The 27,433-nt window shown below is 35.9% G+C and overlaps 4 protein-coding genes across 7 annotated transcripts; all 4 read left to right on the top strand.

Annotated features, from left to right (window-relative positions):
* Positions 1-157: 157 nt before the first annotated feature.
* Positions 158-4,209, top strand: PERK8 (Protein kinase superfamily protein). Its single transcript, XM_078980774.1, has 8 exons — positions 158-1,996; positions 2,102-2,527; positions 2,616-2,702; positions 2,793-2,863; positions 3,016-3,092; positions 3,186-3,333; positions 3,426-3,587; positions 3,704-4,209. Exons 1-8 carry the CDS (start codon positions 1,030-1,032, stop codon positions 3,917-3,919), a joined length of 2,154 nt encoding a protein of 717 aa, XP_078836900.1. The 5' UTR covers positions 158-1,029; the 3' UTR covers positions 3,920-4,209.
* Positions 4,210-6,757: 2,548 nt separating this feature from the next.
* On the top strand, positions 6,758-9,107 carry LOC145029214 (uncharacterized). The gene is made up of 8 exons (XM_078977816.1): positions 6,758-7,068; positions 7,333-7,447; positions 7,527-7,744; positions 7,831-7,951; positions 8,041-8,125; positions 8,237-8,350; positions 8,439-8,478; positions 8,564-9,107. Exons 1-8 carry the CDS (start codon positions 6,895-6,897, stop codon positions 8,717-8,719), a joined length of 1,023 nt encoding a protein of 340 aa, XP_078833942.1. The 5' UTR covers positions 6,758-6,894; the 3' UTR covers positions 8,720-9,107.
* A 1,786-nt stretch (positions 9,108-10,893) lies between these two features.
* Positions 10,894-13,679, top strand: LOC145032093 (putative isoprenylcysteine alpha-carbonyl methylesterase ICMEL2). Its single transcript, XM_078980772.1, has 11 exons — positions 10,894-11,282; positions 11,616-11,689; positions 11,809-11,878; positions 11,955-12,035; positions 12,115-12,189; positions 12,280-12,381; positions 12,461-12,598; positions 12,692-12,757; positions 12,914-13,057; positions 13,125-13,215; positions 13,294-13,679. Exons 1-11 carry the CDS (start codon positions 11,095-11,097, stop codon positions 13,453-13,455), a joined length of 1,191 nt encoding a protein of 396 aa, XP_078836898.1. The 5' UTR covers positions 10,894-11,094; the 3' UTR covers positions 13,456-13,679.
* Positions 13,680-14,632: 953 nt separating this feature from the next.
* GEX3 (gamete-expressed 3) lies at positions 14,633-17,743 on the top strand. Of its 4 annotated transcripts, none has more exons than XM_078980769.1 (9): positions 14,633-14,787; positions 14,875-14,963; positions 15,275-15,462; positions 15,537-15,869; positions 15,948-16,503; positions 16,588-16,674; positions 16,746-16,778; positions 16,857-17,059; positions 17,150-17,743. In XM_078980769.1, the coding sequence occupies exons 2-9, from the start codon at positions 14,891-14,893 to the stop codon at positions 17,636-17,638; spliced, it is 1,962 nt and encodes a 653-aa protein (XP_078836895.1). In that variant the 5' UTR covers positions 14,633-14,787; positions 14,875-14,890; the 3' UTR covers positions 17,639-17,743. The 4 variants fall into 4 exon arrangements, with proteins under 4 accessions (XP_078836895.1, XP_078836896.1, XP_078836894.1 ...); XM_078980770.1 differs by having other exon boundaries at positions 14,638-14,787; positions 14,904-14,963; XM_078980768.1 differs by lacking the exon at positions 14,633-14,787 and having other exon boundaries at positions 14,798-14,963.
* Positions 17,744-27,433: the final 9,690 nt, after the last annotated feature.

The following is a 27,433-nucleotide window of genomic DNA, read 5'->3' as shown; positions in this document are numbered from 1 at the left end:
TTCATGATAATTAATACAATGCCTAAGGAAGTTTTTTCAATTTATGGTTTGTGCGTTGTGTTTGATACAAACAAAAATCGATAAATAAAAATAAATAAAAAAGCACAAAAATGGAAGATTGAATAAAGTAATGTATAGAATGATGAAATGTTATCCCTGTTCGTGACTTCATTCGGTCGTATATGAAATCGTGGTTGCAATCAATCACATGACATGACAGACCACAAATACATGCCCTTCATGATGTTTGCTTTGACTTCCCTTCTACGATGTCGATCACCTTCAATCTCACTATCAACAGTTTCAATACTTCTTCAAAGTCGCTCCCACGTTAACCTTGCACAAATCTAGGCCTACACCAACACCAACACCAGCCCTACCATCTTCTCTAAAGCAAAGATCTTAACGAAAATTCAGAAACTCCACTTGAATGATCAAGGTCCCAGTCTTTTGACTGTAGGTTGAAGGAGAAGGTTAGGTAAATTATAGCAAGAGATAAAAGATTTTTGTTATCGCTTTAAAGCAGAATTTTTTAGGGTTTTTCGTTGTCTACTCTATATCGTACTTGATTTTGTGCTGCATTGCATTTGAATCTAGATTTTGGCCGTTTGAATACTCGTTGGAACTCTGGGTTTTGGGTTGATTTGAGTTATTTCATGGTGTTATTGCCAAAATCTTGAGTTTTGAGATTGGGATCTGATTACATTATAGAATTGCGTAGTAGGTGTTCGGTGAAATGTTTTGACTTTTTGTTACTGATTACTGAATCTTCAGTTTGGAATTTTTCTTGGTGTTCTTGCCTAGATCTTGAATTTTGAGATTTGGGTGAGATATCTGTACTGAGTGATTTGGGGTTTCGTTACATCAGAGAAACCTCTACTGGATTTATAATTAGACTCTATAAATCAAAGATTTCTAGGGTTCTTGAGATTTAACGATTGGCGTTTCCTGCTACATTGTGACATTATCGATGGGAATTTTGGATTTAAATTAAGCATTTTGTTGGTAAGAGAAGTTGATCTTATTTCAATGGCTTCGACATCACCTTCTCCAGGTTCTTCTCCCTCATCGGTTCCTCCTGTTGCTTCAAACCCTTTGCCTGTTTCCCCTGTTTCTCAGCCTGATCAGGCCACCGGATCACCACCTCCTGCCATCCCTTCAGCTCCACCTCTTCAATTGCCTCCACTACCAGTCGCCAGTCCACCGCCTCCATCTACACCAGATGCATCGCCTCCACCAGATGCATTACCACCACCACCACCACCACCGGAACTACCTGCTTCTCCACCTCCATCTCCACCTGCAACACCACCACCAGAATCCCCCGCAACTACTCCTCCACCACTACCACCTCCTGTCACCGCCACTCCACCTGCAAACTCACCACCTCCTCCAGATTTATCTCCTCCACCACCATCAGATGCATCTCCTCCACCAGAACCAACAACTTCCCATCCTCCTCCAAACCAACCTGACGACACAGCCTCTCCCCCCTCTCCATCTCCACCTGCACCAGTTTCTCCTTCTCCACCACCTCCAGAAAACGTTCCATCACCACCACCCCTCTCCGCCTCTCCTCCCCCACCACATGCAAATCCACCTGAAATCCCCGCACCACGTCCACCCGCTCCACCCTCAAACACCTCCATCACCCCTCCATCTTCAACATCATCACCTCCTCCATCATCAACCCCAATCCCAACCAACTCCTCCACTCCCGCATTCGGAACCCCACCTGAATCCCAATTACCCCCACCCACAGAGAAACCAACCGCAAGAGCAACAAACACCACCACAAACAATGGTACATCCGGTGGTGGTTCCCGTGGAGGACCAAGAACAGGTGGCGCAGTGGCAATTGGTGTTGCTGTGACATTTGTCACACTCAGTCTCTTCATAATGGCTGTGTGGTTCAAAAAAAGACAAAAGAAACGTGGTGGACGCCCCACTGGTAACTACATTATGCCTTCACCCTCTGCTTCCTCCCAAAAATCAGGTGATTATTTATTATACTACACAACCATTTATTACATCTGGTATGCCTTTATTGCGTTAGTTGGCTTCATTAATATTGTTTTTATCTTTTTTTTTTTACTTACAGATGTTCAGTTTCTGAGTTCCCAACAATCTGCTCATAACCGATTGGGTGGAAGCCCTTCAGGGGTGGGGAGTAATTCTATTTCCATGTACTCACCGGAGGGTGGTGGTGTAGGAAACTCGAGGGCATGGTTTACCTATGAAGAATTATCAGAGGCTACAGATGGGTTTTCAGGAAGCAATATTTTAGGTGAAGGTGGATTTGGGTGTGTTTACAAGGGGTTGTTAACAGATGGGAGAGAAGTTGCTGTTAAACAGCTGAAAATTGGTGGTGGACAAGGAGAACGTGAATTCAGAGCAGAAGTTGAAATCATTAGCCGTGTTCATCATCGTCATTTAGTGTCCCTTGTTGGTTATTGTATTTCTGAGCATCAAAGACTACTTGTTTATCAGTTTGTCTCAAACGACACCCTTCATTTCCATCTTCATGGTAACTTTTCAATTCTGTAATCCATTCCATTTTTTTTTTTTTTCTTTTTCATTTTTTTAATTATAAATCTCCTCCCTTTGCTTTGTAGGCCCAGACAGACCGGTTATGGAGTGGTCCACCCGAATTCGAGTTGCCGCTGGTGCAGCCCGTGGTTTGGCTTACTTGCATGAAGATTGTAAGTCCACATTCTCAATATTATTTATTTATTTATTTATTTATTTTGTATATTGTATAAGATGGTATGTTTTTGTTGTATATCTATCAGGTCATCCGAGGATCATACACAGGGATATCAAATCATCAAATATTCTGTTGGATGACAACTTTGATGCCCAGGTATCTTATTAACCTTTCCAACCATTGTTTGCAAGATGTATTGTAGTTTTCTTTTTTCTGCAATCAACAACAATGGTTTGCTTGCAAATCTAGAGTGATTTTAAGTATTTTTGAAATGCATATTTATATTTGTGTGATTGGCACTTACTCAGGTGGCAGATTTTGGGCTTGCAAAGTTAGCCATGGATACTAATACGCATGTCACAACTCGTGTCATGGGAACCTTTGGGTAACTCAATGACTATATGACTATATCCATTTTTTTTTGGACGTTATAATGTCCTGTTTTGTTTTGTTAAATTTATTTTTTGAAAAATTTCAGATATATGGCTCCTGAATATGCTTCAAGCGGGAAGTTGACTGAAAAGTCTGATGTTTTCTCATTCGGGGTGGTGCTGTTGGAACTAATCACTGGGCGTAAACCTGTGGACGGGTCTCAGCCACTGGGGGATGAGAGCCTGGTTGAATGGGTAGGTTTATGACTCACTCGCCACTCTTTGACCCAGAAAAATTAAAATTTTTCCTTAAATGAATCTTTCTTCTTCATCATGTGTGGTTTCAGGCTCGACCATTGCTGAATCAGGCACTTGAACATGAGGATTTTGAAGAACTGGTAGATCCGAGGCTAGAAAAAAACTATGTGCAGGTTGAAATGTTTCGGATGATTGAAGCAGCTGCAGCCTGTATACGCCATTTAGCCCCAAAAAGGCCACGAATGAGTCAGGTAATCATCGCATCCATGCTTGATTCTGGTATTTATTTCATGAATATATTAGTGAAATCCCTAAAAATGAAAATTTGGAAACCCTAACCCTAACCCTAATATCATGAGTGGTGCAGGTGGTGAGAGCTTTGGACTCGATTGTCGAGTTCACAACGGATCTGTCAAACGGGATGAAACCAGGGCAGAGTGAAATCTTTGATTCGCGAGAACAGTCTGCACAAATTAGATTATTCCAAAGAATGGCGTTTGGTAGTCAAGACTACAGTTCTGAATATTTTAATAATAATTCTCAGACCAGTTGGAAGAGTGAAGGATCACGACACATGTTTTGATAATTAACACAACACATTCTTTTCTAATTCTCTATCTACCAAGTAAAGATATATTATTAAGATAGTATGTATGTATGTGATCACAGAGCTGTTTGTTTGTGTGATTCTCTTACACTACACTGTTGGCCCGTTTGGTGTATAGAAAATTGACATGGTGGTTGCTATCTTGTTCATTCTTCATGGGAGGGAAATCTTGTGCCAATTTTTCCATGTAAGTAAATTTTGTTGTCCATGTGATCGATCTAACAATGTAAGAATCTTTTCTTGTTATACTTCTCTTTCAATGTGTATTTGTGATCCTTTGTTTTGGTGTTTCTGTTTCCCTAACATCAAATTCGACTGCCTACAATCAACCATTGTAATTAAATAATTACTGTTATTCATCATAACCGTCATGTAAGGTAGTCAAGTAAATTTACGAATAAATACTTAATATTATACAAGACAATGACAATTGTAACATTTGGTTTCCCAAATTTAATAATACTCTCCTCCATCACCATTATGCGCACACCACATTAATACCATCTTCTGGATCTTTAAATTTGTTTTCAAGATGTTTGTATCTTTAAAGGACTGTAAGAAAAACATGGCAATGATTATCAAACTGAATTTGGATATTTTTTAGATCGTTTTCAAAACACATTCCAAAACATGTAATTTCAACCCTATAGCCAAAAGGTTACATGAAATTAATCCCAAAAAATTCAATCTTGATTTCAGGAAAAATCCAAGATTCAAATAACCGAATACATGTTATCGTTGTATGTTCTTCAAGACAACAAATTTGCAACAAACATAAAGGGAAAAAAATAAAGTATGTAAAACCAAAACCAATACACTTATAGGTATTGGAAAGTATGTATAGAACAAAGACAATTAATATTTATGTTGAAACTTGACTGGAAAAATCGGAACAAACATGTCAGTTGATTTTGGCAAGAAACTAACAAACAAATATACTACATGTTACCTATGGATATCGTTTTGGTTTTGGTCAAGACGCTATCCCCACGCCTTTCAAACTCCACCTGAGGCATTGTTCTCACACCCGGTGTCCTTGAGATCAAATCAACTTATGCAATCACACATCTAGGAACCTCCTAAGTTCACAATGTAGCAAAAATTGAGCTCCCGAGTTAATCCTGACCATACTAAATGACTTGATAACACTAAAATCATCAACATTGAAGACAATTTTATAAGAAAGACGAAAAAAGTTGAATCTGTAAGAAGGGAAACGATTGCAAGAACCGGAGAATCGGTGGGTAAACTTTATATATATATATATATATATATATATATATATATATATATATATATATATATATATATATATATATATATATATATATATATATATATATATATATATATATATATATATGATGAGAACTAAAAATTACAATTATATGATTTTTTTTTAAGAAAGGGAAGCAACTATAAGACCATCGGGTATGGTCACCGTTAGGGGTGTTCAAAAATATCCATATCCGAAATTTCGAAATTCTGAATCCAAAGTATCCGAAAAATCAGATATCCTATTTTTCGGAATCAGAATTGGATAGTGTTTTTCAGATTTTTCGGATAACCCAAATATTCGATATCCGGAAATTTTGATTTTTAGTTTATACACTATTTGTTATTTTAATCACAAATGTCTTATGATATGAATGTTAGTAACTAAAAAAATATTCATAACACCCTTGATTAAATACATATATTACTTCATATGCCTTTTTAATTTAAAAATATGTCTTTTTAATTTAAAATTTTTGTATGTCTTTAAATTTTGATTAAAATTTCAAATTTTCGGATATCCAATTTTGGTATCTGAATCCGTATCCAAAATTTCGGATACAAAATATGAAACCAAAAATCAACTATATGAAATTTCGGATATTCGAATTTTTAGATATCTGGTTTTGAAAAGTCATAGTCACCGTAGGAAGTAAACAAGAAAGCATGCAGAATCACAGACACACACATGCACACTATTTAATGTGGTTTGGTGAATGAGACATACGTCTACACGACATGAGATATTATACTTTTTTGTGAGCTCAAACAGAGCGACTATACAATCAATACAAACCAAAACCTCGTAAAGACTATCAGAAGATTACACAAAAGACCATCATAAATCCTAACTATTAGCCCATGTTTATAGACTAGGAATAAGACATGAAACCCTGATAGGCCATATTCATCTATTCATAGGTCTAAATAGATGTCAGTCAATCACATGACACCATGCAACTGCTTCTAGAATTTTCAACATTGAAGTGATGTGCATGACCACCTTCCAAACACCTAGAGTGCCCTTGACCATGAATGATGCACATTCTTCATGCATGCAATGCATTTATGAAGAGTCACTTGGAGCACCTGTGCACCAAGAGAGGATCTTTACATCAAGAGTGCACCTTTAGGAGAACCAATGCATTCTCCTCACCTCAAGCGCATTTTGCAAGGTTCTAGTGCATCGTGGAAGGTTAGGATTGTATTTATGAAGAACCAGAGTGCACCACGTACATCGTGGAAGGTTAGGATCGCTTCTTCCTAACTCGGACACACAAAATACAAATTTCTTTTATTTTTCTTTCTATTCTTTTTTCTCCTTACTTTCTTTTCTTTTCTTTGCTAAAACTCGGGAAAGAGTTACAACAGCTGGTGATAGAGACGTTGAACCCATTTTTTTTGTCTATAATTATAACTGAAAACTATAACTTAAAGATCTTTTTGAGTAAACAAAAATTCATGAAGGGTTAAAATAGACATATCATATAATTGGTTGTAAAAGGACAACAATAATGGTTTGGACTTTGGAGAGTGAATAGCTGAAAACCTAGGGGGGGTGTTTTGTTATTTACCCGATCGTGCGGTATCACTATCATCACAACTCCGTCGTGGTTGCTGAATTTCTTAATAAAGATAAGCATCGATCAAATTGAAGAGTGAAGAGTGTAGGTATAATGGGAGAAGAACAAGATCCACGGAAGATGAAAAAGATAGCGGCAACGGCCTATGACTACGAAAACGACCCTAAATGGGCCGATTATTGGTCGAATATTCTCATCCCTCCTCACATGGCTTGTCGCTCCGATGTTATCACCCACTACAAACGTAAATTCTACCAGCGTTACATTGTCCGTACCCATCTTTCACTTCCTCCCTCGTTTCTCAATTCGCTCCTAATTTTTCCAATCTTCATCGTGTTTTAATCTGATTGATTTGTGTATTTTGATTAACTGAATAGCTTGACATTGAACCATCTTTTGATCTTAAAATTCGACGTTTGGTTTTATTTGCAATTGTTAATATAGAATCTTCTGTTCATTCTTTTATGTAAACTTATATTTAGCATTTATGTTTCATTTCCTAATTGCACTTGGAATCTATATCGCTATCAGGACCCTGATTTTGTAGTGGAGCCGATGACAATCCAAAATACTTCTCAGCCTACAAGATCATCACCTCCACAATCATCATCATCTACAAGAGAATGCAGACCATCTCAGAACTCAGGTAGATTATCTTCCTTCACATTTATTTGATATGAATTGCATCATTACTCTTCAACCCCTTGGGGTATTGAACTTTGTAGGATCAACTACACAAGCAACACGAGCATCGACTATGAATTCAACTCCATTGCGTTGGGATAGACAAACAATACAGTTTTCTGTCAATGCTTGGGTGATTGCAGTGGTTGTGCTTGCTATGTTCCCGTTCATACCTGCAAGTCTTTCTAATAGGGCATATCGCCTCTCATTTATGGGCACTCTATGTTCTTCTTTGTATTCCCTCTACTGTCTATATGGGGTGAGTAATAATGACTTTAATTTCATCATCATTGAACTTTTGTATGGTTGTCATTTCATGATGCTGGTATTCCTTATCGTTTGCAGAAACCAAGGGCATGGAATTTGCAGGCAGTCCAAGTGTGGCTTCAGTCAGTAATTGCAACCAAAGATTTTATCTACTTCATTTACTGCCTCACATTTGTCTCCTCAAATCTTCAACTTAAATGTTAGTGTTACTTATACATTCATTTATATGCTCTAAATTTCTTTAAACTTTGCATCTGACTTTTGTTACAATGTTGAATGATATGACAGTTGCTTTGCTTCCCATCTTATGCCGTGCCTTAGAACATTCTGCAAAATTCCTCAGATATAATTTCAGTCAAGCACCCTTGTACAGGTTATATGATATGATATGATATCCCCACTCTTCTTTTATGGTCATCATAATTGCCCATTTGAGTCATTGTTATGTGTATTCATCTTCATAGTTTCTTTCCATTTTCAACAGGAAGTACTTGGAAGATGTTTGTGTTTGGGCAGAATCAAACACCACAACACTTAGCATATTGTCTTCACAAGCTGAGATTGGAATCGGATTCCTTTTGATTATCTCTCTTTTATCGTGAGTATCTAATTTATCTAGAATTAATCAGTTAAAATAAATCTTTATGTGAGCTGCTTTTTCTAAAATCTTTGATATTCAAATGTAGGTGGCAGCGTAACATTATACAAACTTTTATGTATTGGCAGGTTAGTTTGATGGTTCTAATTCTTAGATTATGTGACATGTTTTGTGATATTAATTTAATTTTTGCATATATTTTTGGGTTTGCAGTTGTTGAAGCTGATGTATCATGCACCTGTGACTGCTGGTTACCATCAAAGTGTGTGGACTAAAGTTGGGAAGATAGCCACTCCTCTTATCCATAAATATGCTCCATTTTTATACACTCCCTTATCTACAATACAAAAATGGTGGTTTAGGCAATGATCATCATTAAAGGAAACATTGGAGAATAGTAGAATAAGATTTTCATCAAGGATTTTTCGAGACAAATATCCGAATCTTGTTAGTTTAACCTAACCTTGATCGTATTTTTGATTTGTATGTTGGTGATTTTGCAATTTGGATCCATTTGTTTGAGTAGGAGATGGTATCTTGTTAATTCTCTTGAATTTTTGGATTATGGTGTTTTTGTGCTGTAATGAAAAGTATGTTAAGAAATTGAAGCTGCAGCACTTATTCAGGGATATGACTTTGAAAGTCAACAATGTGTTTGTATATTTAAAATCTAGTAGTGAGAGGAGCATGATGCAAAAGAGCTAATGTGATGGAATGCGATTGACAACTAAAAATGATCCACACAATTCCATGTGCCTTGAAATCAAGACATATAGTAACTTGTATGGGTTTATAACTTTTTGTTGATGAATATACATGTCATTTTATGATTTATTTATTTGTTATGATATTTTGTTTTTGTTAATTATGATATTATTAAATTTTGAATTACTATAAGTTACAAGTTCCTTCATGCATGCTAGAAAAGAGTTTGGCGGTTGAAATAACAAATGTGAAAAATATTTTTGGTTAAAAAAGAATACCCTGATGTCACATTAGAATACAGTGGGGTTGAGTTCAAAGTCAACCTTATTTCTGTGAAGCTCGAAGAGTTTGATGTTATTATCGGCATGGATGAGCTTTCAAAATTCGAAGTCAAGATCCTAAGTGGAATTTCAAAATTCAAAGTCAAGATCCTATTTCCGAAAGAAGATGGTCAGAACAAATGCAACCTAGGGGAAGCAAATCCCCATTTATGTAGATAGAATAAGGGCGCCTAAAGCACTAATGAATATGATGAAGATTTGTAAATGTTTGATGAAGGGATGTCAAGCATATTTGGCATATGTGGTGGATGCAACAAAGGAGAAAGTTTCTAAGGAATATATTGAAGTTGTTAAAGAATACCTAAAAGTCTTTTTGGAAGACTTGTCCGGATTACTACTTGCTTGTCAAGTGAAGTTTCGCATTGATTTGGCAAAAGGGATAACACCAATTGCTAAAGCTCTTGGCATCTTTAGAGTTGAAAGAATTGGTGACACGAAAATTGTGCCTAAGTACCGTGTACCATCCACAAGTCGACGAGCAGAGTGAGACAACAATTCAGACATTCGAAGATATGTTGAGCGCTTGTGTTTTGGAGTTTACAGGTAGCTTAGACAAACATTTACCCTTAATAGAGTTCTCATATAATAATAGTTATCACTCAACTATCAAGATGGCTCCATATGAAGTTTTATATGGAAAGAAGTGGATATCCCCATCATGTTGGTTACAAGCGGGTGAAAAGGTGTTTATAGGGTTGAGCCTAATTCACGATGATTTTTGAAGTAGGTGATCAAGTTTTGCTCAAAGTGTCACCTTGGAGAGGAGTAATTCATTTTGAAAAAAAAGGGAAAGTTAAACCCATGATACATTGGGTCAAACGTATTGGTGTGTGTCAGGAAGCAAACTTACTAGCTCGAGTTAACAACGGATTTGGAATGAATACATAATGTGTTCCATGTGTGTTATTTGAGGATAAGATTTGGAGACAAAGTGGAACTACTACATATCCAAGAGATTTGAGTGGATGAGGGCAAGTGTTTAATTGAAGAAGGAGAAGTCATCATGGATAAGAAAACCAAGAAGCTAAGAAGGAAGATCATTGACTTGGTATTTGTGAAGTGGAAGCATTCGACAAGATCGAATTTTTGAAGACGGGGTCGGAAATGAAAAAAAGATATCACTTGTTCTTGGACATTGCGATTTTGGGCACGAAATCATCCTAATGGTAGGTAATCCCGTAATTGTAACATCTCAAATTTATGGCTAATTTTTTCCATTTAATTAATGGAGTAATTAAATAAATAAAATAATAATAATCAGTAAATAAATAAAATAATTTAAAACAACAAAACTCAACATTTGTCTTGATAAGCTTTTCCTTAACAAACCCAATACACGTTTTTTAACATATAAACGTCTAAATTATTAAAAACAATATGAGCAACCAACAACGAAATATAATACACGTTTAAATGATCATGAATCCACAATAGGCAATTAGTTGGGATATATAACGGACCTACATCTATTTTTAAACTAAAATTTATGTAAAAATGACAGGATTATACAAACATCACTAGAAATAATCCATTTATCTATACAGGGATTATAAATTGGATTCCCTAAAGATTTTCTTTTAGTTTTTATCCTGATATCATTTTTACATCCTTGCTATTTTTGAATTTATCCATTTATTCAAAAAAAAAAAAAAAACGCCGGGAATTGGTTGATGCAGGCTTCGAAGCTTCGCTGAAGACATGAAGACAACCAACACCCCTACCTTTGGCAGTGGCATGAGACGGAGAAACTCCAGTAATGTTTCGCCGGTGATAAATTCTGATCAGTGCCTACCTCGATCAGAATCCTTCCGTCTCGATTTGATAGATGCTGCTACTGAAACTTATTTAATAATTGGTCTTATTTTTACCCTCATCAGCTATCTCGGGTACAATTCTTTTTTAATAATTCTCCGTACTATATATCATTTGACTTCAAATCGTTTGCAGAACAAGTTTTCCACATAACTTGAGAAGCTTTCCGCGTTTCATTGATTCTTTACATAAATTTGTATATACAAACTGTTATTGCGAGAAATGTTAATAGAAAAAAATCGAGTTGCTCCAGTTGAATACCGTTATTGCGATCATACAGACTGTAACATAACATTCTGGAGGAACTTTCAGATGTTTCTTAATGGGTTTAGAATTAAAAAATCTAGCAATTCTTACATTGAACTGTGGCGCTTTAATTTCAAATTTTTATTATTTTTTTTAATCAGGGTAGGCCGAAATAAGACGAGGGCTATTTCCCTCTTGGTTTACACATCGCTGATATCACCTGGCTTGCTCAAAGGTTTGTTTTGTGATCGGTTACTTTTTGCCAGCTTTTTTCCCTCTCGTATCAAGTTTTTTCATACATACTATAACCTCAATCTTGAAATATCAAAAGCATTTTAACTTTTAATCTTACAGTTGCATATCAATTTTGCCTCTCAACCCATATCCGTAGAAGTGTGGTTTATGGTGATCAGCCTAGAAATAGGTAATGTTGCCATGTTGATTCACAATTTAGATGCCACATTATGTTTGTTTATGCATTTAGTTTGATTATTTCCCAGATTGGATCTATTCTTACCAAAAGATAAAGATGGCCCGAAACCTGTCATTATCTTTGTGACTGGTGGAGCATGGATGATAGGGTAAGCAAACACTCAAACTTCATGTGTCCATTATCATCACTGTGTTTGATGATCCAAATAACTTTTTTCTGTTATGTAGATATAAAGGATTGGGTGCCCTTTTCGCTCTTCCGTTAGCTGAAAGGGATATCATAGTTGCATCTCTTGACTACAGGTGATTTGACTGATCAAATTCATATTCTCAAGACTTGAGATTCAAGAAATAAAATATGATTAAAACAGAAATAATTTGTTTTGCATGTAGGAACTATCCTCAGGGTACAATCAGTGATATGGTTGAAGATATTTCTCAAGGAATATCTTTTGTGTGTAAAAACATTGCTGAATATGGAGGTGATCCAAATAGGTGAGCTAATATTTATTGAAAATTGGTATGACATTATATAAATATATATATGCTGACATCAGGCTTGTTTAATTAACAGGATTTATGTAATGGGACAATCTGCTGGTGCCCATATATCTTCTTGTGTACTCTTTCAGCAGGCCATTAAGGAATCCAAAGGAGAGACCATCTCTTGGAGTGTCTCTCAGATCAAAGCTTATTTTGGTTTATCTGGAGTGTAAAAACATCCGTCTTATTTTATTTATTTCTTTTCTTTAAAATGAGAAATTACATCAATCTTTAAGCTTATAATTTCTTGCAACTCATGCAGCTACAACCTACCAAGTCTAGTTGAACATTTTGATAGTCGAGGCTTCCACCGCTCTATACTTTTAAGGTATTAATAGTATATATATATATATATATATATATATATATATATATATATATATATATATATATATATATATATATATATATATATATATATATATATTTTAATTTTAACCCGAAATGCTTTTTTAATTGATATATTTTGGTGATTAATTAATAGTATCATGGAGGGGGAGGAATCTTTGAAACGTTTTTCTCCTGAAATCTTGATTGAAGATTCAAGTGTTGTGAATGCTGTTTCTATATTTCCCCATGTTATTCTTTTCCATGGAACTGCAGATTATTCGATACCAGCATATGCAAGGTTTGATTTCCCATACATTTACTATTTGGATATGTTGAAATTTATATACTATATGATTTTTTTGCAGTATAAGTTTTGTAGAGAGTCTAAAGAGAGTTGGTGTGAGTGCTGAGTTGAAACTATGCAATGGGAAAAGCCATACAGATTTATTTGTTCAAGTAAGTTGATGTTAACTGTTAATTCAAACTAACTATACTTTTTGAGATTAATACTTCCAACTGATCAATCTGTGACAGAATGCTCTAAGAGGGGGTAAAGATGAGGTATTTGATTACATTGTTGATTACATACATGGTGGTGATGCTGATGCACTTGCTAAGGTTGCTACAGCACCTCCAAGAAAACGCCTTTGTCCAGAACCCATGTTGATGTTGGCTTCCATGTTCAGCCCCTTTTGAGGGAGGAAGTTGCTATATTCTTAAAACTTATAATTAAACAAACCACAGCAGGCATTTAAAGTTACAGTTTGGAATGTTGTAAGTAGATTGATTGTTGTTTGGTATTGTAAAGTTAGTGTTGTTTGATCTCTTGTAGTCCATTTGAAGACTATGAAGGTTTGCCTACACATAATTACTTGTAAAAATAAAAGGGTTTATTAATTCCACAATAAGGTTTACAAATATATTGAGGTCTATGTATATAGAGAGAGTTTTGGGTCTTTGATTTCGATCCTAAAACTACATAGTTGCTAAAAAAAAACTACGTACAAGCATTAACATAATAATTGACATCCCTCCCAGCTTTTCTATTGATCGTGCTAAGGTCGCACAAAACAGAAAGAAGTGAACATTATGGTTATTATCTAGCATCAGTTGACCCCTTATTATTGGTTATAAGTTGGAAGCATTTAAAATAATAATAAAGATTAGATTTCCTAACAAAGGAATCATGAATAAGGCGCCAAAGCCCTTATACAACGTATATAAGGATATTATCCTAAAACCCTAATATTGGACTAATCCTAGCCCATTTTGTAGCCATATGGCCCATTTGCAGGAAGGGCTAAAAAATAGTGGCTATTTGGGCTTTATGCTTAATTTTTATCTAAATCTTAAAACAAACTTATGAGATTTGTTTAAACTTGTCTTTTTTCTTGCTCTTTTTTGTTTCATTTAAACTTCTAATGAACTTGTAACTTTAGGGTTTTACCAAAAGTTCAAGTTCAAGGTCACTAACCGGTAATTTGATGTGTTTGTTTGATGGTTGTTGTTCTATGGCCGCCTCCCATCAGCATTCATAAGTATTTACTAACAAAAATTCATCAACTTCAAAAGAAATAGAACAAGAAAGTAAATAGAGCTGAACAGTTTTGGTTGCATTCATATTTTTATATTGATTTTTGGCATAGGTTATTTATGTTAAAGGACATCAGACGATTCAACCCAATTCGAGTAATAACAACGGGGTTTAGTGTGAAAAAGATTTAACAAAAAAGTTTCATGTCATCATATATTAACCGAGTAAAGTCATACCAAGTTTTTTTTTTTTTTTTTTTTTGCATTTTCCCTTTTTATATAAGAAAAATCAATGGTTTTTTTTTTTTTACAAAGTGGGCCACATTGGTCAATATAGTCTACGTAGTAGGCCTCATTTCGAGACATTGCGGTGTTTTTTTTTTTTTTAACCACGAGACGAATTAGCCTCCACAGTTGACCGTCCACTCAGGTGGATCGGCAGGAACACTGGTCCGGCGACGGTTTAATAACCGTTACTACATTTGAAATCCTCGAGTATGAATTACCTTCACTCTCCTACGAAAACCCTTGAACCTTTTCGATTTTTTACTCAACCATGTCTCTTACTATTGAATTTTTCAGTATTCTTACACTGTTCATGTTCCGATTAGTTTCTGCTGCCTCGGAGTCTGGTTTTCTTAATCTCCCGTCGTATCAACACTTTATATCAGGTTTGTTTTCAGTATCAAAGTAATCTTACATTAATTCTTAGTGTCCTCTGCTATTTTTGGTGTTTCGATCTCTGTTAAGAAAGAAGCTAGCATTTTACGATCATATCCAGATTCTAAATTGAAATTTGGGCTGACTATTGGCTGTTCTTTGATGTGGTAAACTTATGCTTTTGTGTATAATTCGAAGAGCTTCATATCAACATTGATCAGAATAAAATGTAGATTACAGCATTGATAAAGTACTCACGAAATTTACATTTGCAGATACATGCTTTTTCTTTTTGTTTTAACAGTTATATGATGTGTTTTAGATAAATATCGACCAACTAAATCACTCAGGCTATCAAACCCTTTGATTGGCGATGATCAGAAGATTTACGCATGTCTGGAAAAGAACTTGATGATTTTCCATAACACCGGCTCCATTTCCAGGATGATACCTCTGAATTACACATGCAATCTTGGTATAACGCCAGTTCTTGGAGCTTCAAGAAAGATAGTATGCATCTATCAAACTCTTGATTTATAGGACCTCAAATAAAAACTGGTTTACGACTGTTTTTCTATTGGCAGGTGTATTTGGTTGCAGGGAACAGAGTTCTAAGAGTCGATACTACAAAAACCCAAATTTCTAAAAATGCTACGCAAGTGTTTTTGGGTCCAGAAACAGGTGTAGAAGGGATGAATGAGATTATTGGGCTCTCAATAAGCATAACCAGTTTTTGTGTACTTGTGACTATAAAAAGAACGGGACTCTTTGCTTACAGTTACGATGGGAAACTAAGGTGGAGTACTGGACCTATAATTACTCAATCAAAGAAGTATCGCCAAGGTTGTTGGAAAAACTTCACAGACTGCTTTTTTGATTCAGCCCCTGTCATCGATTCTTGTGATGCTAACATTTATGTATGCCAAGTTTCCAACTTCTCCTTCTTTCGTTTTTCTCTCTTGAATTCTTAAATTCTGAGGTTTTTACAATTACAGGTGTGGAATAATCAAGGGGAACTGTATGCAGTGTCAATTCGTAGTCCTCATTTCAAGTGGATTAAGAATCTTAGCTCATTTGGGAAGAATTTAACAGTTACAGCTGGAAACAATGGGAAAGTGTATGTCACTGTAGCAGATAGAGCCATTGTTCTTGGTTTAGACGCTGGAACTGGAACCGTTGTATGGACGCAAAATATAGGGCCATTAAGCACACAAGACCCTGATCCAGTTGTTGATATCCATGGTTGGATATCTATTGGTTCATTGGATGGGTTTCTGTATTCAATTTCACCATCTGGGATTCTTAAGAAATTCCCAGAGAAAACTGTTATATGGATGCAAAGAATATATGTCAATGATACAGTGATGGTAGTTAATCCGGTTCTTGATTGCTCTGGATATGCGGTTTATATATCTCAGAGAAAATTCGAGGGAAAGATTAGCCAAATCATTGGTGAATACACTTATGTTTCAGCAGGGACGCCATTGAATGCCGATTTCAAGCTGCTTGTTCCTACAACAGGATCTGTGTATTGGAATGCAAGCTATCCTGGTGATCTGGTTTCCTATGTCATTTGCATCAACTTACCATTGAAAGTTACATAATTTTGACTTTTTTTTAAATTAATCGAAATAGGTTCAGTGTCATACTTATTCTACGAGAGTGATCTGAGGCATTTCCTTGTTGATGAAAGTGTACTTCTTGCTTTTCTTTCTATTTCAGGTATTTTTTTTTCTCGTCATGTCGAATTAGTACGATTGAGATTTACAAGTTGATGTTTCTATTTGATGCAGATACTGGGAACCCATTTCCATGCTTTAGCACACGTAATGATCTAATAACTTTTGTTATAATCAGATGGAATCCTGTTTTGTATATAAACTTTATATTTCAATTTTCAACAGATGAGAAGCATGCAATAAGATGTTCGATGATGGAAACCAAGCATGTTACACTCTACACAGGCAATGAGAAAGCAATTATATTATTTCTCTTCTTTGAAACAATCCTAATGATAGTACTAGTAGGCCTGGTACAATTTTGTTGCATATTTTGGATGAAAAAGAAGGTTAAAAACCAAGATCTTGCCAAGTTCCTTGAAAAAAGAGTAAGCTGGATTATTATCATATTATATATACACATCTCTTTCCATTTTGTAACCCTTGAATTATCCAACAATATGTCGCATATTTTGCAGAAATCGCTTCGGATTCAAAAGAAAGTGTTTGATCGGACAATAACCGAGCTTCAGAAAAAAGTAGCATCGAACGAAGAGATTGAACAACTCGGGGATTTGGTGAGAGAAAGAGAAGACATAGAGAGGAAGCTTTCCACCACTTACAGTTTAGGAAAAGATACGACAACCCAAGAATCAAAATCCCTAATTCCACTCTCTGATAAGAAATCCGGGAGCTTGTCTTTTAAAAGTGGAAGAAGGAAAGAAAGTGTGGCGACCATTAGTAACAGTTCTTTGGAGGATGATAGCGATGATGATGATAATGAAGTTGAGGAAGGAGAATTGAAGAGTAAGGGTTCTATGGAGAAAGAAAGTTTTAGTGATGATGAGGCTTTCAACATTGTTCAAACACAAGTGAAGATTCTTGATGAGGGAGATAACCAGAGAGATTTGCCAAGTGGTGGTGGGAGTATGCGAAGGAGACCATTATCTTTAAGAAGTAGGAAGTAAGTCTGTAAAGAGATCATTATCATTCTGTGTTTCTTGAATTTGTGTGTGTGTTTTTCAAGAATCATTGGGGAATGGCAAGTATTATAAGTTTTTCATTTTTCATCACCCGTTGTTATTGTGTAAACTTTCCTAGGTTAAATCCATGTCATCTTGATATTTCATAATTGTGCATCTCTTAGGTTACCAATATTGCATAAAGCATAATGCCTAATAAGGAATAACTTGGAAGTACAATGCTTAACATGCTCATCTTCATATTTCCTTCCATGATTCATTGATCACGTATGTCAATGTTTTACCACTTATAATAACATGTTAACTATTTGAGGTTTAAGTGTTGATGATATGAGAAGACATGAAGTCTTTGATACTGCTCACTTCTTTAATGGGGCCATGCTTTTTTCATCAATGTGGTGTTGCTTAGTCTTTTGGATGTTGATGTTGGTGGTTTTTTTGGTGGATGAAGTTATATAAGCCATTCTAAACTTGGTCTCTTTTCTGACTTATTTACCCTTGATGAAAGGAGTTGCTGCTGATGGTCTTTTGTGAAAGTAGTTAGATATGCCATTCTTATAATTTGGTATAAGTTTGACTCGTTTGCCCTTGAGGTTGCTGCACCTGTTCAGTGATGTTGATGCTAAATTAATTGTTTAGCTTTTTTTTTTCCTTATTCTCTTAATGTACTTGGTGCATCCCCTTGCTGGTTTCTTTTATATTTTATTTTTCCGTTCAAAAAAAAAAATTACTATTTCTATAATGATAAGAGTACAATGCCCTAATGTACAATTTAAGAGTACAATGTTATGATAAGAAAAAATGAAAGTACAACACTATAATAAGGAAAAGAAAACAGAAAGTACAATGCTTTTTCATGCATTTACCTCTTTTTACATCCAAGGATGATTGCAATTACCATATTGTCATTTAAAATAATAGTTTTTTTACCTCGTTTTAGAAAACGAAAATTAAATTACAAGTTTTGTAAAACAGTAGTAAACATGTATCAACTACAAGAGTTTATAAAGTTGAGCATTGAAGCTCAGTTGAATACAATCTTTATTTTTCTTCGTTCTTTATTCTGTTAAGATGAGATAATATTGTATTTTTTTTTTTTTGATTTTCTTATCAATGGAGTTACAAGTACATTCAGATTACAAGAAAGTAAATAGATATACAATGAAGGGTAATTTTGTCTTTTGGGAAAAATATGGACCGTGGAGAATGGATTTAATTTGTGGTCTGACCGGTTTTTACCTTTTGACTCGGGATTTGATGAAAAAGAACGGTAACATAATTGTTAAAATAGCCATTTATTATCGTTTTCAGCCCCAAAATTACCATATTGACCCTCTAATGTTTGTATCTTCAACCTTTGACAATTTATTTCCCGACTCCATTGGAATATGGGTCGGATTGCAATCATGTAAACCAGCTTCTTTTAGAATCGGTTGAGCATATGCTTCTTGGTTTATAGTAATCTCCGATTACTCTTGCTTAACTTCAATGCCAAGGTAATAAGTCAATCTTCTAAGATCTGACATCTCAAAATTCTTAGACATCTCTAATTTGAACCTCTTGATCATGCTCAAATTTGTACATATGACAAATAAATCAACATAAATTGCTAAAATTAGCAAGTTAGATCCTTCACTTTTCCGGTACACCGATGGTTTATTTCATGCACTTTTGAAATTTCATACTCTTCAAAATCCCGTCATGCTTCGTGTTCCATGCTCGATGTGCTTGTCTTAGGCCATACAATGCTTTTGTAACTCGATATACTTTATGTTCGTTGTCTTTCTTTATATAGCCTTCCGGTTGCGCTACGTAAACGATTTCCTTCAATTCTCCATGTAAGAATGTCGTTTTAACATCTAAGTGGTGAAGCTCCCACCCATGAGTTGCAGCTAAGGCTATAAGAAATTGGATGGTTTCGATTCGAAATACCGGAGCAAATACTTCTTGAAAATCAATATCGGGTTGTTGCACATAACCTTTAGCAACTAATCTTACCTTGTATTTATTAATGGTGTTGTCTGCATTTTTCTTCAATTTGAACACCCTCTTAAGTCCAACTGGCTTCACCCTCATAGGCTTGTTCACGAGAGTCCAAGTATTAATCTTGTTTATTGAATTAATTTCCGCATTCGTGGCTTTAACCCACTCTGGTTCTTTCTTCGCTTCTTCAATCGATACTGGTTCGTCATTGGTTGTATGAAGAAGTTCTTCGAGATTTTCAAGATTAAGCTCATAATCTTGAAATTGTCTTGGAGGTACTCTTGTTCTCTAGGGTCTTTGGTGTGACATCCCTATTTTTCACGGCCAGAAAATACCGATTTTGTTTATGCTTTATAAAAATCTGAGTACTTCTTTTCATAAAAATGTTGCGGAACTTGTTCCCAGTAAAACATGATAAATACGTTATCAAAGCACTTCCGAAGAAAAGTATTTTTTTATTCATTTTAAAACATTTGGGATGTCATCGTCAATACAGAAACATAAGCATAAACAGAACTTACATTCATTATCACTAGTGATTTATATCTCCTTAATCTCTTAGTGTAATGTGATTTCATATCAACACCTGTGATATAAATAAATTGAGTGGATCAGGTTGGGAAACCTGGTGAGTACATAGGGATTTCAATCCCACAATGTTATACCATATATATAGTTTAAAACTCAAAATATATAATTTCACCATATATATAAACAACTCTTATCCCACCCCGTCGATCCTCACAACGAGACTATCGATACTCTTGGACCTAAGATTAGTCGTTTTACCTAATCCATACTCTCGGATCAGAAATGAACGACTTTACCTAATCCATACTCTCAGACTAGGGACGAATGACTAATCCATACTCTCGGATTAATGATAAATGATTATGCCTAATCCATACTCTCGGACTAGGGACAATGACTATGTCTAATCCATACTCCCGGATCAATGACATAGACTAAGGTTTTATTCTCTGAGTATAATTCACTCGTTCTCGTAAGAAAACACTACCCAATATTCCTCATAATTAATTAAGGTTTACTCTTTATCCTAAATCAACATATATAATCAGGTGTGTTCTTTAACAAGTATCTCAGGCAACATCAAATAATTCACATATAAACATATATTCAATACTTCAACCGATACTTGTATTAAAATCATGTTCATGAAAGGGACTATGCACTCACCTGAAAGGTGGTGACTTAGCACTCGGACAACGTTTCGATACTCTCAAAACAATTTTCCTTCGATAAAACCTAGTATCAATACCACTAGGGTTTAGTCTAACGATAACTGCGACAAATTAATAGCCTGACTATTATTATTATTATATAAGCGTTAATAACACTCAATATATATCATAATAATAGCCCAAATAATTATTTTAAGGACCTAATAACATTCCTATAACTATTTGAAAGCTATATTAAAAATTGTGTAAGCGTAGCACACCTACAGCGAATTTTATCAAAAACCGGAACTTAATTGGAGCAGCATTTCGAAACCGAAAGGCTCTTTTTCTCGGGACTCCGGGAGCCTCGGGGTTTCCCTCGGGAGCTAAGGGGTTTACCTAAAATTTAGGGAGGGTTAAAACCCTTAGAGAGAGAAAGTAGTGAGAGAAAGTGTGGAGAAAGGTGTAGATTTCTGAGGGGGTTCGCATGGTATTTATAGTGTTTGAGCTGCTCGGATTACGCTGGACGTACTCCTCGGATATGGATGCCAGCCGAAGCCAGCTGTCTCGCACTCATCTCGGAAGGATCAGACCGAAGTTATGCGGGGCGTAACTTCTTCGTACGCGGGGTGTAATGCGAAGGGAGACGTGTCCGAATCCGAAGCGCGTTTCTTCATCAGCGATGGGTGGCCCAGATGCTGCCACGTCACCAGCTCCTCACCAGGCTTCGTAAAATGAACACTCAACTTTAAAATTTTGTAACTTTCACGTACGAGCTCCGTTTTCGACGTTCTTTATATCCACGCAAAGGTGGGAACGTACTCTACAACTTTTGTTTAGACTTCGTCGGCTAATTTTGACTCTATTTTAAAAGTTATATTATCAACAAGCCGGGACATGATTTGTTCATTAAATTCTCATAACTTCTTCATCCGGCGTCCGTTTTCGCCCATCTTTTTCTCGTTACGCTGCTCTTAACGAGATCTTTGATTCTTGTTTAGGTCGTTTTGGCTAAAAACCGCTCGATCTAATATTCGAATTTTGGATTGTATACTGCTAATCTGAAACTTCGAAAAATCATAACTTCCTCATACGAAGTCAGATTTGGGCGTTCTTTTTATCGATGCTCTTAGCTTAGCATATTCTACGACTTTCGTTTAGATCGCTATGGCTAAAAATTCATCCATCGTAAATTCACTATTTACTCTTCCCGATGTCGTACCGGTTCCGTCGCGAAACTTCGACAAGCCATAACTTCTTCGTTATAACTCGGATTTCAGCGTTCTTTATATGTACAGAAACCTTGTGACATACTCTACAACTTGGTTAAGATTAATTATTCTAAATAATCTTTTGTCGAAAAGTCTTTTTCGACACTTATTGTCTCTAAATTGACTAGCCTGAATCTACGGGCGTTACATTTGGTTTCCAGCTCCTTGTTGAACATTATTATTGACCGGACTTGGTTGTTCATTATCTTGTACTTCTGCTCCTTCTCTAATCTCATGATACAATTCAATTGGTTCAATTGGGTCATTGTTTACCTCGTTTCCTTGATTGTTGCTTGTCTCGCATTCTGGGTAGTCTCATGGTATTATGAATGAGCCCGGTTCTTCATTGTTGGTTTCTCCTTCTTTAGTCCAATCCTACCCTTTGGTTTCGTCAAAAATAACATCTCGACTCACGATTATTTTTTGTGTCACCGGGTTAAATAACCGATAAGCTTTTTGTAACATCCCAAAATTCATAACCAAAAATTTCATTTTTAAATAAGTAATTATAAAAACCAATAGTCCGAAACATTAATAGTGTCAACTCATTTCATAATCAAAAACTAGTATTTCAAATAACCAAAACATGTCATAGAAAAGTAATACCATAGTACAACTCCCAAAGATCTCATAATGCGGAAATAATGGTGTGATGCGTTGTGATCATCCGACTCATTTCCTTTCGAAGAAGAAGTATCTAAAACCAAAACTGTAAATCGTAAGCATGAAGGTTAGTGAGTTCCCCCATCATACCACATACCATACAACAAATACATTGCTAAGCATATTTGGGTGTTGGCCTCCCATTCGGTCTGTTTCAACCGGATATTGTCGAGCATATTTGGGTGTTGGCCTCCCCTTCGGTCTGTTTAAACCGGATCATGTCGAGCATATCTGGGTGTTGGCCTCCCCTTCAGTTTCTTTCAGCCGGTTAAGGGGTCTATTTTACCCCCTATCACTACCACATAATATCCTAGCATATAAGAACATAACTCTCATACAGATAGCGGCAAACCATACAATTATCACAAAAAGAATCATCTCTACTGTAAACAACTACTAGTGGGTTGGCATTGGTGCCTTCGACCCACTCATACAAGAAGGTAACTCACCTCACACTGCTGAAGTCCACTGCAAGAAATCCTTAGTTGCTGTCTTGGTAGCTCCTCGAGCTATCAATACCAAAATGTCACCTAATTAACAATTGGGTCCCAAATCATGATCCATAATCCATACTTGGGGTAAAATTACCATTTTATCCCTAGTCTAACAAGATACCTAACTAAGGCCCAAAACTATCGAATCCATAAAAACTTATCAATGACTCAATTTTCCAAATTGGCCCCAAACGCTTACATGGGCCTTTCCCTAAAGCCCATTTACTCTTCTGAACCAATGATTTTCCGATAGACCAAGGTCCAAGCCCATTGGGCCCACTCAAGACCAAACCATTTGGGCCTACTAAGGCCTAATTCACCATCCAAGGCCCATTAGGACAAGCCCAGCAAGGAAAGCCCAACCAGAAGTCCATTACTCTAAAATCCTTAGTCCATTATGAGCCCAAACCAAAGGATAAGTCCAATACCAAGCTAGTCAACAATTAAAGTGTCCAAAGCTTGCACATGTGATGCTCATGTCGTGAGCACCTTATGCGCATGTCATGAGGTCGTGACTTTGGCCCAGAAACTTCCTCAAACATGCTCTCACGTCATGAGGCTTCATTCCTCACGTCGTGAGTCCAGATGTGACCAAAAATGAGCATTAAGCTCCTAATCCATTAAGCTTTAACATGGGACAGTCTAGAGGGTCTTCTTTGACACCAAGGACCATAAAAATTGAAGCTGTTCAGTCACATATGTCAAATACATGACTTAAACACCTACTTAGGTCAAAATGAAGGAAAAAGGTCCAAGACTCAAACTTGGAGTCCAAAACCATGACCAAAATCCGGATCTGAGACTTATAAGACTTAAGATAACACCATGATCCCTAAAGTTGCCAACTTTATGGATCCCATGCATGCTAGCCAACATTACAATCCATAAGTTGCATGGAAACTTAGATCTAGCAAGCAAGGAAAGGAAAGGCATGAGCTTGAGGACTGAAAAAGGTCTAAAAGCTCCACAACTAGCTGATGATGAAGCCAAGATGCCAACCAATGCACCACAGTGACCTTCTTCTTCCTCAATAAGCTTCAAAGACCCCAAAAACTCATGAATAACACCAATAATGACCAAGGACTTCAATGGGGGCTGAGATTAGGGTTTCTAGAGGTCTTAAGAGTGAAAGAGGTTGAAGAGAAGCAACCCTAATCATCTCATACCTTTAAATACCTGAAAATAAGGGTTTTGGAGCATCAGGCGCTTCTTACATTGGGAGCACTTCATGCTCACCTCGTGAGCCTTAAATGAGCTTGGTCAACAAGTCAACGATCACTCACCCGAACCACTCCAACTTCAAACGGCTATAACTTTTTTGTTTCAACTCCGTTTTCAACGTTCTTTATATCCAGGGAAATGTGGAAAGAAGCTCTACACATCTATCAACTTATCCTCACCTCAAAACCTTCCAAACAAAAATCGAAAATCCCAAAAAGATCGAGATGTCAAATTATGATTATACCCTTGGCCTCCGAAGACACAATCGAACACTTAGATCACTGAAACCATGGCAACTATATCCGAAATAGGATAAATCATTCCTTTCCTGAAGCCTTAAACCCCATGACAACTGATGATTGGGTCGTAGCCCCAAGCAACAAGGCAAATTTGAAATTGGGTGTTACAACTCTCCCCCACTTAAATTAGATTTCATCCTTGAAATCACTCCTTACTAACACTCATATGGAAACAACAATCTGAGGAATGCAACCGAAGATTTTGCGCATATAATAACCTTCACAAGGAAACCAAAACCCAAACCGAAAATCCTATCCGTAAAATAACATCTGAACATTCAACCCTTGCAAAACATCTCTACCTTCTGGGACCTGAAATCTACAATATCCTGACTTCTAGATAGCCCGACCATGTTGAATCAACCCATGCCCTTTCTCAATGAATAGAATGTTGGATTAGTGTCTAAGTCCATAACTATTTTGGTATGTACTTGACCCGATGGTGCATGGTCCTTTTGGGTTGCCTTCACCAAAGCAACTTGATTGGAGAAATGAATAAAGAGAGAGAGGATAATATGATTTATTAATATGTTATAAGAATAATGTATTAAAGAAGAAATCATATTTGTTTAATTAATATTGGTCAATAATTAATTAAGAATTAGTTTTGTGATCAAATGTAATTAATTAAACTAGAGGGGCTGATTTGTAATTATGTGATAGTTACAAAATAAGGTAAGGATTATCTTATTTATATGGTGGACGAATTTAAGGTTGGAAAGCCTTAGAATTCGAGTATGATAAGGATTCAAGGATTACCTTATTGGTTGCTTAATGGATAATCAACTAGATAAGGATAATGACTGAAACCCTATCTCTACACCTATATAAACACCCCTAGGGTCATGAATTCATGTATCCCTTCCCAAGAGGTCCTAGATACGAATTCTAACCTCTCACCTCTCTCTTTATACCTTCTCCATTTGCTCTTGGTGTTTGTAAGCCATTAGAGGAGTGACACTTGTGACTCTAAGCATTCCAAAGTCAATACAAGGAGATTTGGGATTGTTATTGCTATATAACAATCAAGGTATGTTCTTAAACCTAATTATATGTTAATGTCGATTGCCATATGTTAGAATTAGGGTTTATAGTCTTGGATTCAAAGCATGTACAATAGAGAAACCTAGATCCAAGCATTAGGGTTTGTATGAGCACATAGGATGTCTTATGACCAAAACCCATCAGTGGTATCAGAGCTTAGCTTGGTTTCAATTGTATTGATGCATTGTATAACTGAAAATTTCGATTTTTTGGATTGTGGAGGCTGGACTCGCCGAGTCCATGCAGACTCGACGAGTCCATGCCTGACTCGACGAGTCAACTCGTCAGATAATGCTTATCTCAGGATTTCTTGCTGTTTTTGCATTTGGATAGTTACCTTATCATGCTAGATCAATATAAATCCGATTTTATGATATATATGACTATATTCTTGATCTAATTAAAGATAATTATCAATTAACAAGATAATTGTTTCCTTATAAGATAATTGATTAATTATTTTGAGTAAATTGATAAATTGTTTTGCAAGAAATCATTAAACAAATCAAATATGGATAATTATGTAACTAAATGTTAGTTTAGATTATTTGGTATTTGATCCTTGTTGTTATGAAAGGTTTCATATTTTCCCCTTTAGGTTTTATAGTTTAAATTTGAACCCAAAAGTTTTGGAGTTTTGAAATTTAAATAGTTAAAACCCTAATGTTTTGAAAAAGGTTTCAAAATTTGCCCTCAAGTTTTGGAATTTAAAAGTTGATTAAAAGTTTAATTAGAAATGTTAAATTCTAAAACCCTAGTAATGTTTTGAAAAGTTCAAATCACACCCTTATGGTTTTATTAATTAATTAAGGAGTATAATTAAAGGAGATTTAATAAATCCATAAAAGTTTAGGTTAACCATTTAATTGAATTAAAAGTGTAATTGTTAAAGTTAACCACATAGTATTTTAAAAGTGTAAAATACATCCTATACTATATATATAACATTAAAAGTCTAACATTATATATATGTATGAGTAAAAGTCAGTCTTACCGTTAGTAGGCCTCATTCACGAAGCTGGTCTATAAGGGGTGTTTAAGGAAATTGCCTATAAAATGGCGATTGAATGGGTATCCACTCTTACCCACCGCACTCTTGACTAGTGGAGGGTCGTTAGCCGAACGGGTAGGATAGGACGAAACCTTCCATTATAAGTATAATGAAATACAAAGTAACTAAATGTTTTTCAAATTCCCAATCTTAGTTACTTAGGCAAAAGTGAGTTGATGCAATTCCATGAAATTACACTTTGTGCCCTTGCGAAGACGTTAGTGGAGCGTGTGTGGTTTACCGGCACACTAAATGGTTCTAAGCAAAGGTAGCAAAGGGTGACTCAATGTTTGTCATAGTTCGGTGGAGCGTGTGTGGTTTACCGGCACATCGAATAGGTGATTGTAACATGTGAGGGCACCATGTAGTTTGCATGGTTATTCACACCCGCTTTGTGATCCTCGGCATCCCAGTCACAAACTAGAGGGGCATATCGAGATTTAAACATGCCATTGAAATGTTCAATGAATCTCAAAGGATCTAGGAGTTTTCATAGATTTAAAACTTAAATTTCTTTTTCGTTTTTCATGGTGGAAACTAGTGAATCGTCATTCACTTACCTTCAAATGTTCT

This window comes from Lactuca saligna, chromosome 2 (assembly GCF_052625555.1).
Source record: "Lactuca saligna cultivar CGN05327 chromosome 2, ASM5262555v1, whole genome shotgun sequence".
Classification (NCBI taxonomy): Eukaryota; Viridiplantae; Streptophyta; class Magnoliopsida; order Asterales; family Asteraceae; genus Lactuca; species Lactuca saligna.
This window is presented reverse-complemented; position numbering and strand designations above follow the sequence as displayed.

What these genes read in the sequence shown, in the direction of transcription:
- GEX3 (XM_078980768.1), top strand. Translation starts at nt 14,849, where the DNA reads ATGTCTCTTACTATTGAATTTTTCAGTATTCTTACACTGTTCATGTTC. An exon ending in GTATCAACACTTTATATCAG is followed by an intron (nt 14,964 to 15,274) that starts GTTTGTTTTCAG and finishes GATGTGTTTTAG; the next exon opens with ATAAATATCGACCAACTAAA. An exon ending in ATTTCCATGCTTTAGCACAC is followed by an intron (nt 16,779 to 16,856) that starts GTAATGATCTAA and finishes AATTTTCAACAG; the next exon opens with ATGAGAAGCATGCAATAAGA.
- LOC145029214 (XM_078977816.1), top strand. Translation starts at nt 6,895, where the DNA reads ATGGGAGAAGAACAAGATCCACGGAAGATGAAAAAGATAGCGGCAACG. An exon ending in CCCTCTACTGTCTATATGGG is followed by an intron (nt 7,745 to 7,830) that starts GTGAGTAATAAT and finishes TATCGTTTGCAG; the next exon opens with AAACCAAGGGCATGGAATTT. An exon ending in AGTCAAGCACCCTTGTACAG is followed by an intron (nt 8,126 to 8,236) that starts GTTATATGATAT and finishes CATTTTCAACAG; the next exon opens with GAAGTACTTGGAAGATGTTT.
- LOC145032093 (XM_078980772.1), top strand. Translation starts at nt 11,095, where the DNA reads ATGAAGACAACCAACACCCCTACCTTTGGCAGTGGCATGAGACGGAGA. An exon ending in GTTGCATCTCTTGACTACAG is followed by an intron (nt 12,190 to 12,279) that starts GTGATTTGACTG and finishes TTTTGCATGTAG; the next exon opens with GAACTATCCTCAGGGTACAA. An exon ending in CACCGCTCTATACTTTTAAG is followed by an intron (nt 12,758 to 12,913) that starts GTATTAATAGTA and finishes ATTAATTAATAG; the next exon opens with TATCATGGAGGGGGAGGAAT.
- PERK8 (XM_078980774.1), top strand. Translation starts at nt 1,030, where the DNA reads ATGGCTTCGACATCACCTTCTCCAGGTTCTTCTCCCTCATCGGTTCCT. An exon ending in TGCTTCCTCCCAAAAATCAG is followed by an intron (nt 1,997 to 2,101) that starts GTGATTATTTAT and finishes TTTTACTTACAG; the next exon opens with ATGTTCAGTTTCTGAGTTCC. An exon ending in ATGAGAGCCTGGTTGAATGG is followed by an intron (nt 3,334 to 3,425) that starts GTAGGTTTATGA and finishes GTGTGGTTTCAG; the next exon opens with GCTCGACCATTGCTGAATCA.